We start from the raw sequence: 11,344 nt of genomic DNA on the forward strand, positions 1-11,344 counted from the left end.
GTGCATCTACCAACCAAGGAAACGTGAAAAAGATTAACCCAGTAACTTTGTTTTGGTAAGCTTTTTTCTGCAAGCGTCTGAAAAAACGAGCGCGTCTGATTTCGCTCCCCTAGTGACGTTGCAAAGGGATCTCATTATAATATTACCGCCCCTTAATCTGTACGTCTCCACCCACGGCGCCATCATTGTGATTTCGCAAGCGACAATGGTGTACCAGTTCTAATGACATGCCGAAAGTTTGAGGAAAACATGCTAACTGGCATGTCTTTGGCTGCACAGAACACTATTTAGAGTCCCAGCCTCAGAGTAGACAAGAAAGCAGTGGATTTATTGATTTATTTACTGTATATTGCTTGCTGTATATTGTTACTGTATATTGCTTGCCACATAGATCTAAAATAATCATGCAAATTATTTCCCAGCTGTTTACCTTCACGGACATAGCCGACTGTTTTTGTAACTCATGTGTGTTTTTAACGTAAACTTGTGTGTGAATGAGAACTTAGTTTAGTACTCACATGCTGTGACAGCCGCTTTCTGTCCGTGTGCTTCGGATGTGTGCACTCAGAAAATCGTATATCATTCTGCTTCCACTCAAAATGGGCATTTTCAAAATGATATAATAAATGATCTGTGGAGTATTTTGAGCTGAAACTTCACTGACGCATTCTGGGGACACCAGAGACTTATGTTACATATTGTAAAAAGGGGCATAATATGTCTCCTTTAAAATATGCTAAATTCATTTTTTTGTAAGGTAAAGAATATTTATGGCCGTAATATAGCCTGCTTTTACCATGTGAGACTATTGATTATAAGAAATCTGAGATTTTTGTTATAAGAAATCTGCTTGATTTTCAGTGAAATTCTGTGAGCACAAATTCCATGTGAGCGTGGTAAAAAACTCATAAACAATGTTGTAGCTACCACTTCTGTTTTGTTTTAATACACTAACTGAGCTCCTTGTAATTATAAGTGTGCATTTCTGTTGCTAGGTTCAGCCGGAGGACTCTTGCTGCAAAAGCAGGGCTGAAAGATGTGCAATGGAATGGTAGCGTGTGAGACAAGAGCCTCGCTCGCTCACAGTGTGGCCGCCACATCCCTGCTGCTCCTCCTTCTCGGCATGCTCCCCACAGGCCAAGCTTCAGGTGAGATTATTCACAAAAACCTCCTCCATATTCCTCCTACACCTAAACCTTCCAATGCCATCCACTCTGACACTCTTTAAGCATTGATATTTAAGATGCTGACAACTGCCTCATTGATTTAGCAGGAAGTAAAATCTCCTTAGATTATGAAATGTGTAAAGTAACTTGCAGGAATGGAGATTTCAGGCATTATTATTATTTTTATTTTTTTTCATTATATTATATTGAATTCAGTTTCTGCATAATTCTGAGTCACAGATGGTTTATAGTGGGATGGTTTTGTCTGTTGGCATCTATGATTCTTGACGTCAAAGACAAAGGTTTTTGTTATTTTGTTTGTGTCGCTCTCAGTGCTGTGATAACAGAAATAACCGTTGGACTTAAGCTACCGGATGGAATAAAATGAGCATCATTTCTTTGTTTTCAGTCGAGCATCTGGGAGGTGTTGATGGGGGATGGGCTTTCTCTCTCTCACTCTCTCTCTCTCTCTCTCTCTCTCACTCTCTCGTCACTGAGGCCTTGTATGCCTGTTGCCCCTTTCTGTGTGAGTCTCATCCAGTGTCTCCATCGCTAACATAGCTCTATATCTTGCTCTGCATGGCAAACTTAGCCTGAGAACAAAGACAGATGTCCATTGTTGACAGGCAGTTGAAGTATTGTTTCAAAGACTGCGGTGTGTATGTGTGACCTCAGTCACTTGGGTACTTGTGTGTTTGTTTTTATAATGCTCAAGGTATTCTTTGGCCCTATTCAGATGGGATTAGTTGTTTTTTTTTAATATCTGAGGAGGTCAGGTGAATGTGTGGTTCAGCATTTTGTGTTTGTAGACCTCTTTGCCAGCTTTCTGGGTAAAATAACAGTTGGTGCTTGAAGTACATGTTTGCTGCATAAATAGCAAATGAAGTCAAAAAAGAGAGTCAGATCACAGATGGTTCCGAATGGCCACTGTAGTCTTATTTATATACATAATGTTATAAATATAACACATATATAAGTAGTGTTCTCACAATACTGGAATTTCTAACTTTGATACAATGCCTTCAAATATATTGATATTCAATACAATTTTCAATACCACATGGAAACTTTTTGCATAAAATTGTGCATAAAACACAGTATCCAAGTTAAGAAAATCCTATGGTCAAATGGCCAAAAGTAAATTATGAACTGAAATTGAAAAGATAATAATAATAAATAATTTTGTTATTATTATTTCTAAGACAGAAAAATTCTTATTGTAATACAAATGCACTGTAAGAAAAAACCTTCACTTGCAAGCTTTAAACCCTCAAACTTTTATTTTGGTGGAAAACTGCAGGGAAGCCTTTTAAGTTTCTATGACAAACAGGTTTGCAAATGCTTTTTACTGCAAATCTGCGTAAAATTCTGTAGTCATCTATCTACAAAAATATTGGAAGTTACGCGAATGTGAAAATAAAGAGTAACTGGTGTATTATTAAAATAGGTCTTGTGATGACCTTTTGTAACAGTAGATGCTCCCAATTGCATCCGAATTTTTACTTGAAATCAAACCGTTCTCTTTTAATAATTTTAACTGAACTGAAACTGACTAATCCTGTCCGAATAGCACTTAACTCTCCGTTCCCAAAACCACACGGCATCTGCACTGTTTCCCCTTAACAACACGTGAACGCAGCTCAACAGGCAAATGAGTGTCTCTTGCCTTATGTAATATGTGAGTCACTGAGAACGTTGCACTTGGAGAATAAATGATAGAGATGGAGGGGTTGAGGGATGGTGGGATTGGGCTGGAACACTGATTCCAAGCGGCCACATTCTCATTGATTCAGCACCACAAAGTCGAGCCAGGGACAAAAGTGTCCCAAGTGATCCCAAGTAATATGTGTGTGTGTGTGTGTGTGTGTGTGTGTGTGTGTGTATGCATGGATGTATGGCTTCTCACATGTGTTTGGCATGGATCTAGTACATCGGCTGAATGCTACATGTTCAGTCCCCCCACAGACCAAGCAGCGGACAGAAGGGATGATTTTTCAAGGTCATCCGATGAAAGTCTGTCGGTGATATTGCGCCATATTTTGGCTGTTTTTTCTGTGCGTCCACCCAAGCATCCTTTTTCTTTCTGTCCATCTCCTCAGCGTGCTTAAATGTAAAGTGTGTAATTTCTGTGCCACTAACAGCTACAAAAATAATCAAAATGAACAGGATTAAAAATAAACAGTCCCTTGTCTTACTTTTTGTTTTTTGGATAAATTAGGGGTTTGCAACAATTTTACACCATAAGATGAACAAGTGTTGCTTTGCAATGTTGAAAATTGATTGCAGTTTCCATTTGGTGCCACCAGTAAAGCAGAGACTGCTCATTTCATCCTTAATATAAGTTTATGCATTATCCTGGGTATATTTCAATGAATAGTTTGTTTGTTTAATTGAGAGTTTTGCGTTTCTGTATGATTTAAGATGTAAAAAATGACATTATAATATATAAAAATTATATAACTAACATTATAAAACTATAACATTATACGATTCTAAACGTCTCATGACAGTTTGTTTTTATAAAAAAAAAAAATGTATTTTTTTTTTAAAGATTTTTTTAAAAATAATTTGTTGAATTAGTCGAATAATCTCATTTGTAAGTTTTTGTATGATTTGCTCATGCCCCGCATGGTTTCGTGGATCATCATGGTGATGTTTTACCTACTAATCGTACATTTTTGTACAAGTCAGATCATACAAATTCATCCAATATTAACAATTAGTACAATACCTATGAATTCTCATGAGAATGGGTTGATAATTTCTCCATTAGGTGATTGGATGTTCCCTAGGCAGGCCTCGAGTCTTAAAGTCAAAGTATACTTCGGTTTTTACGCATACGCAAGGGTCTGCGTACAGTGTGCATGATGCAAATTTCGTCACAATAGTATGCGCGTACTGTACGCGCACCATCCAATGTTTGTAACCGTGCATACTTTTTACACACAGGTCGCACATGCACATTGACTTGGTTTTGCACTAATCAGTTGTTGCACTGGCCCGGGCCGTTGTTTCAATGTAGAAAATGGAACTAAAGAGATGGAACAACAACATAATGCTGAAGACTGCAACAACAACAGACGCCTGCATTGACAAGCACTTGTGTGAGCCGGTTATGAGAGAGACGCAACTTTAGTTTAAAAGAGTATAACAACATTTTTAGCAGTCATAACTTCTGGAGAAAAATACATCAGACTCTGGACAAAGATGAAGCTTTCTAGAGCGCATGTCGACCGCCTGTGTTCATGCACACTATCAAACGGAGTTTACTTTGAAAGGCTACGCGTTCGAGTGTACGTATACGTTAGCGTACACATACAAAAACTAAGTATACTTTGAGCTTTAGTGGGCATAAATGCATGAAATCGACACCTCAATGGAAGTCCAAGATCTTAGATCTGTGATCTGGATTGGTCTGGACTGTTGTAGAACTTGTTGAAGGAATCATATGAGGCTTCTGAATGTTGAACTTGAATCAGATGTGTGGACAGTGACGGTGATGATATGGATCTATTCATAAATTTGTTGGTGCTTTACATAAGCTAATGACACAAAACAAAGAATCATATACTACTTGGCCATGACTATGTATACACCCATCTTCAATAATGGGTTTGCTATTCCAATGAAGACCATTGCCAAACATCAATGCGTCTGAATGGGAGTGCATCCCTACAGCAATGTTCCATCAACAAGCAGAAGCTGTAATTTGTGGATTAATACCTATAATTTGTGGCGTTTAGGTCTGCACATGCTTCAGGACCTGCAATTTGTAGATTGCAACTTTTTTCGTGAACAGCTTGAAACAAGGCACCTAGATTGTGTCACATTAAAGCATCCACAAAGCTTGGAGATACAAGGAGGGACCAGATCTTATCTTACTTTATGAAATGATGTTATTTGGAACAATTCTTTTTATAAAGCTTAGCTATTGCATCGCTTCATTCACATGTGTAGTTCACAAAAACAAACAAGAGGAAGTAGCACAGGAAGGCAAAAAAAAAAAAAAAAAAAGAAAGAAAGCCTTGCTGTGCTCGGAGGCTGATCTTAGGGTTTCTGGAGCTTGACTCAGCCCACACTATTTCAGAGTGTGAGAATGAAAAGCAGCTCCCTGAAGGCACACAGCTGAAGTCGCTCTGTTTTTAGCACTAGGCACATTGTGAACTAGAGGAGTTTCCCATGTTACTCACTTCTTACTCTGATTTATCACTATACCACTTCCATAATGTTATCTAATGTTAATTCTTACCTCAGCAAAGACCGGTTTCAGACCATTATGACATTGGATGAGGTGCTGGCATAGTGAGCTAATGACAAAATGACAAATAGGCATTGTGAATATCCAAAAAGGAGAAATAAATGGAATTTTCCAACACAAATTGTTTAATGGTGATTCTTTTCAGGTACTTTCATGTGCATGCTAAAACCATTAAAGGTATCACCTGACCTACTGTTCAAAGGTTTGGGGTCAGTAAAATTAAAAAAACATTTTTTTTTGAAAGTCTCTTAAGGTCACCAAAGTACAGTAAAAACAGTAATATTGTGAAACATTATTACGGTTTAAAATTGCTGTTTTCTATTTTGATGTATTTTAAAATGTAATTTATTCCTGTGATGACAAAGCTGAATTTTGAGCATCTGATATTCCAGTCCTTCAATATTCTAACAAGCTGATTTGTTGCTCATGAAACATTTCTTATTATCATCAATGATGAAAACAGTTGTGCTACTTAATATTTTTGTGGAAATAATTTTTTAAAGGATTCGTTGATGAATAGCATGTTCAAAAGAACAGCCTTTATTTCAAATAGAAATCTTTTGTAACAAATGCCTTGCTGTTTCTTTTGATCTACTAAATGCATCCTTGTTGTATAAAAAATTAAATAAATCTTGCTGACCTCAAACGTTTGAACGGTAGTGTAGATAGAAGTATTCTTATGCTTCAGGAAGTGGTTTGTGTGGGTTTGAGAGATGTTTGCAAATAAGCCCTTGAACTCATCATTTGATGGTAAATTTCCCAGTAAAAGTGATGTTTGTTTGAGGCACATTATATGACTAAAATGAGAACTGTGATTATAAACATTACATTCCCCAAGTTTTGGTTCTGTTGTAATGCAATTTTTAAAGTCATAGTGCTGAGCTGATTCTTCTACTTTGGAAAATCCATGTGAAACAGATGTGTAAATGTCTGCTTCCCTTCTTCAACTAAGACTGAGCGTTTTGTTTTTCCCCTCAAGGTTTCATATGATAGTCCTTCAGGCTCTCCTCCTTAGTTTTCTGCTGTTGTATGGTGGTTAAATCCCAAAGTGGGAAATGGCTTGCTAAGGCATACATTGCATCAATGGCTGCAACTATTGTTTATCTTTGCTTGAAGTATACTTTAGGCTCAGTTTCTAACCTTGTAACAAAATAGCATAGTTGCTAATATGCCTTCTAAGATTTGCTAATGCTAATAGCGCATGTTTAGCAGATGTTGTGCAGTCCCCAAATTTTATACCAAATGTTTTAGACTGGAAGATGTTGGTGTGGGTGTCAAATCATTTGGGTTGTTATTTTTTTTTTGCTGATGGTGACATGGTCGATCACACAGCTAGCTTAGCTTGTAGCTTTAAGCTATGTAAGTTTTCGACATGGAAAGATTCTATTACACTTCACGAAGGGAGTGATTTGTTTCGTATTTACCCTACGCGTCCATCCACGCCCTTGTCAAACATGATGGCATGATTGAGTTTAAAGATTAATGTCTGGTTTATCACAAGTAGAAAGGGACTACATTATGTGAATCTAAAATAACATTTACTCCCTGTTTCTTTCTTTGATCTATACTTACATGTTCACTTGTTTGTAGCTTAGTTACTAGTAGTCAATATTTCAGATTTTCATTGCACATTAGGAAAATCACACAGTTTGGCCCACGGGGGCTTATAAAAACCAATTCTCATCTTGTCGCCTTTAATGACAAAACTCTTGCGTCACTGGCTCTTATGGTGATTCAGTTGTAACAGAACCCACATCTTGCCTTGTATAGCTAGGCGAGACAGAGTTACTGATTTACATCAAGTCATTATGAGGAAGTATGAGGAAACATATGACTAACAGACAGACTGTTCCTCATATGAGGATTAGCCTAGGTTCTTTCTCAGTACACATGTAAATCAAGTTGCATAAATGCGTAGGATACACTTTGTTGCTTAATTTACTTCATTTCAAATTCAAACCTGTATGTCTACTATACTGTGGAAAAAAACTGAAGTTCTGAAGATTGTACTAGGGCTTTTTCCCATGTAATTACAATGAACAAAGCTTTCAAGGTTCAAAAAGGTTACAAAAGCAGCATAGAAATGTTATATCATCCACCTTATTTTTCAACGCTGCAAGCTATTTCCTGTGAATGTGTGAAACTTTCAATTCATTAACCGCTATAGTTACATAACTAGAAATATAACAAAGTGTTAGTGAACAGTAAAGCTATTTTTGCCACAAACCCTTGTTTATGATTACAAAAATTCTAATATGATAACAAATACCATTTTGCAATATCAAGCAGTAGCCTGTTTTTATAGAACTAATATAACTGAAGTGACTGACGCTGGAAGCTTTGTACTTTTAAGTTACAAATGGCCACACCTGTTCTTACGTTAAAAATAAGGTGAATATCTGCTAAAAGTCTGGTAACTCTAGATGAGAAATAGACCCAAATGAAGTTGTTTTTCACTGAAAATCTGGTCATCTGGTGTCTGAATGAGCAAATCATTCTTTTTATTTGGATCTCTTTAGTGAATTGGGTTGATCTGGTTCAAAGGACTAGTCTGAATGATTCGTTTGTGAATCAGACATTGCAACATCAAGTAAATTTTCCATTTAGAACAGTTTGATTACATTTTGCCCAGTGTAAATAATTTTAAGGAAGTTTATGTGAGATTGCTGTGACTAGCATTTTGCACGTTGAAGAACCGATCCCTTGGTGGTTTGGCTCGTGATGTGACTGTATTCTGCCACTGGCGTGAGATTAAAAAGTGAAACTATTTACATAGATCCATCTGAGAAAACAATACTTCACCCTTTTTCCTTAGCATTGCCACAAAAAAAAACTCCCAGCCTTGCTTCAACTCACTGCACCATCTGTGTGTGTGGACCGTGTTTGATAGCCATTCACTGATGACCCTAAGTCGCCTAGTCAAGTTTAAACAGATGCTCTTTTCGCACTCATGTTCCTAGTAGCCATTAGCCAGCACAATGGATGTCAGCACCTCTGAGTACAGCTGCTGGCCAAGGATCCAAGCGGCTGACTGGCAGCAGCTTTTGCTCCAACTACTTGTGTGCACCACAGAGGCTCCAGTCTGTCATTAGCTGTGGGCCGAGTGCATTCCTGGAGTGAGTGAGCCAAGACACAGCAGATCCCGAACACAAGAGCACTGTGTCTAGAGCCATCCGCTGATAGCAGACACAGCATGGGCACCGGGTGCCCCCTCTTGCTCTCGATCTCTTCCTTGTTTCCCTCTTAGTACACAGAAGAGGAGTTTCTTGTGCCTCACAGCTGTCCGAATTGAATCAGAAGTGTGCAAAACACCCATCTGCCACTTTTCACTGCGACAAAGGCGAGAGGAACAATAGAGTCTTCCTCTGTGTCTTCTGTCAGATTGTGTCTCTCGGTTTTCCCTCCCAGTCGATTTGGTTCAGGAGGACGAGCTGCTTAAATTAGTCAGCTGTCGACCTTGGGCTGTAAAAGGGCATAATAAAGAACACGTGGAGCTTCGGTTAATGCTTTTGTTCTGTCTTGCAGAAGACAGGCCTCATTTAAGGCCCCACTGCTGTCCGTGCGTGACGGCTCTCAGGGTATGATGGGTACACATGCTCACGAACAAGACGACACTAAATATATTAGGGATTAATTGATTTAGATATTATGGCTGATATTGATAGCTGCTGTTTTTTTTATTATTCATTATTACAATTATTTATTTAGTTATGGCCAGTGATCAATATTATCTATTATTTTAGCTAGATATATCAGTACTGTATTGGTTATGGGTTGATATTAGACATTTTACATTTATTAGTAATTTTTATTTTGTTTATTACTGGATATTTAATTGTTCATGTTCATTTCCTTTATTTTTACATTTAGAGTTCTTTTGCTGTTTTTTAATGCTTTTTTGAAGTTAATCTTTAAAAATATCAATTTAATAACACTGTTCAATGTAATCTTTAGTACACTGTGATGCCTAAATTCACTTTACATTAAAATTATTGATTTTGTTTAATTTATTTAGACAAAACAATACCACATTTTAATATCAGCCATTTATTGCTTTTTAAAATAATGACTATAATTCACTGGATCTCTAATTATACATTTTCATTATTATTATTATAAATTTGTATTGATTTGTTGGCTGCTTGTTCTCTCTCTCTTCTCATGATTTCCAGTCTATGCTACTGTGTCTCTGTGAATAAACAAAATGCAAAAAGGAAGTGTTTAACAGTGTTGAAAGGGTGATCCTGAGAAATGTTTACCAATATTTGGTCGATGTTTGTGTGTTAAATCAATCTTCAATGATTTGGTGGATCCAGTAATGGTTTCGTTTCGGATGGATCAGTCTTTTATCCAGGGAGAGTCTCCTGGATGTCTTGTCAGGGCTCGTTTTGCTCTAGCAGCCAAGTTTGTCTGTTTTTGCTGTGTTTTTTTTTTCTGTGTTATGAGACATATGCATGTGGAAACTCATTCCTCTCCTCCATCCCTGAAGGAATGACACCCCTTTTGCTGGAACTCACTTTCCTAACACCGCTTCCCGCTCAGCCATGAGAGGCTGTGGGTGTGCTTTATCTCTAGCAGTCAGCTTTTCCCGTCACAGATATGCGACGCCCCTGCTGTGTTTCCCTTTAACCCATTGAGTCCACTTCAGAACATATGTGGATACAGTATACTCATACATACTCACACATATCGACTCAACCCTCCCTCCCACCAGCAGCAGGACTCATGTTGTCCAAACCATGTTATGTACACAGAAACATTAGACTTGGGTATCTCGCGGCCTCCTCTCTCTCGTGCAGGGTTTTCTTACAAGAAGGAAACCACATACTGTTATTAGCCCTTTGAGAGCCATTCAAGATATGTTATGTCACGGGTGGGTCTCATATCTCAGCAGCTGTGGTGTGCTTGTTTCATCAACAACATCAAAACTTGCAGTGCAATAAACACGCTGGCCAACACCACTGGATATCTCAGGAGGTTTGTGAAGTGGGCTTTGGTGGTAACTGTATTAAGAATTCAATGAACAAACATCTGTTATGAATGAATCACTGTGTGAGGTTAGAGCAGAGCATTATGACTGTAGAAATGTGTCAGCTGGTATAGATTTTGCTATACTGATTTTCTACTGTTCAAAAGTTCAGTGTCAGAAAGATTTTTTTTTTAATTAAAGGGGTCATATGATGCAATTTCAAGTTTTCCTTTCTCTTTGGAGTGTTACAAGCTGTTTGTGAGTAGATAAGATTCCTAAAGTTGCAAAGACTAAAGTCTCAAACCCAAAGAGATATTCTTTATAAAAGTTAAGACTGGTCCACGCTAGGGGTCAACCAATATGTGTTTTTCAAGGCCGATGCCGATACCGATTATTACAGATCAAGTAGACCGATAACCGATATTTTGAACCAATATATATATGTCTGGTGTAAAAATGAAAATTAATGTCAAAATTAAGAATACAAAGGGCTCTGACAAAAACTGCCTTCCCTGGTGTTGGTTGAGTGTAGTACTCCCACAGTAAACTCTTTATTTTAAAGAGTTAAACTCTTTATTTTTTGGCAAACAAAGAGTTTACCATTAAAATTAAAACATGGAAGAAATAGCGTATTGTGTGATTATTCTTTTAAACAAAAGTTGTAATAATTGTTGTAGTAGTCAGGGGTTAAAGCAAAAAAAAGAAATATTTTGACTGAAAATTTTTCCTCGGCCAAACCACATTCCTCAGCCATACCTGTCACACACCCAGTTTAAGAGCAGTGTTTTTCTTCTTGTAATCAAGAGCGCTTCCTCCTTAATTTAAAACAAATTAAGGATCACCTTCTGATCAATAATCAAAAATTCTGATCAAAAATTAGCCTTCCTAATATGAGGTGAAGTGATTTACAGGGGCATTTTCTTTTTACCTTTGCAATGGCATAATTTTCAT

The 11,344-nt window shown here is 37.5% G+C and overlaps 1 protein-coding gene across 2 annotated transcripts in view; it reads left to right on the forward strand.

The window, feature by feature from the left end:
- The window catches only part of LOC107756599 (sushi domain-containing protein 6-like), a 41,198-nt gene that overhangs the window by 8,996 nt on the left and 20,858 nt on the right, over positions 1–11,344 (forward strand). For both annotated transcript variants that reach the window (XM_016573779.1, XM_016573780.1), the window contains exon 2: positions 996–1,148. In XM_016573779.1, the coding sequence (XP_016429265.1) occupies positions 1,037–1,148 (112 nt within the window). In that variant the 5' untranslated portion in view covers positions 996–1,036. The remainder of the gene's footprint in view (positions 1–995; positions 1,149–11,344) is intronic.

Source organism: Sinocyclocheilus rhinocerous, unplaced genomic scaffold (genome assembly GCF_001515625.1).
Source record: "Sinocyclocheilus rhinocerous isolate Xijiao unplaced genomic scaffold, SAMN03320098_v1.1 scaffold683, whole genome shotgun sequence".
NCBI classification, from domain to species: Eukaryota; Metazoa; Chordata; class Actinopteri; order Cypriniformes; family Cyprinidae; genus Sinocyclocheilus; species Sinocyclocheilus rhinocerous.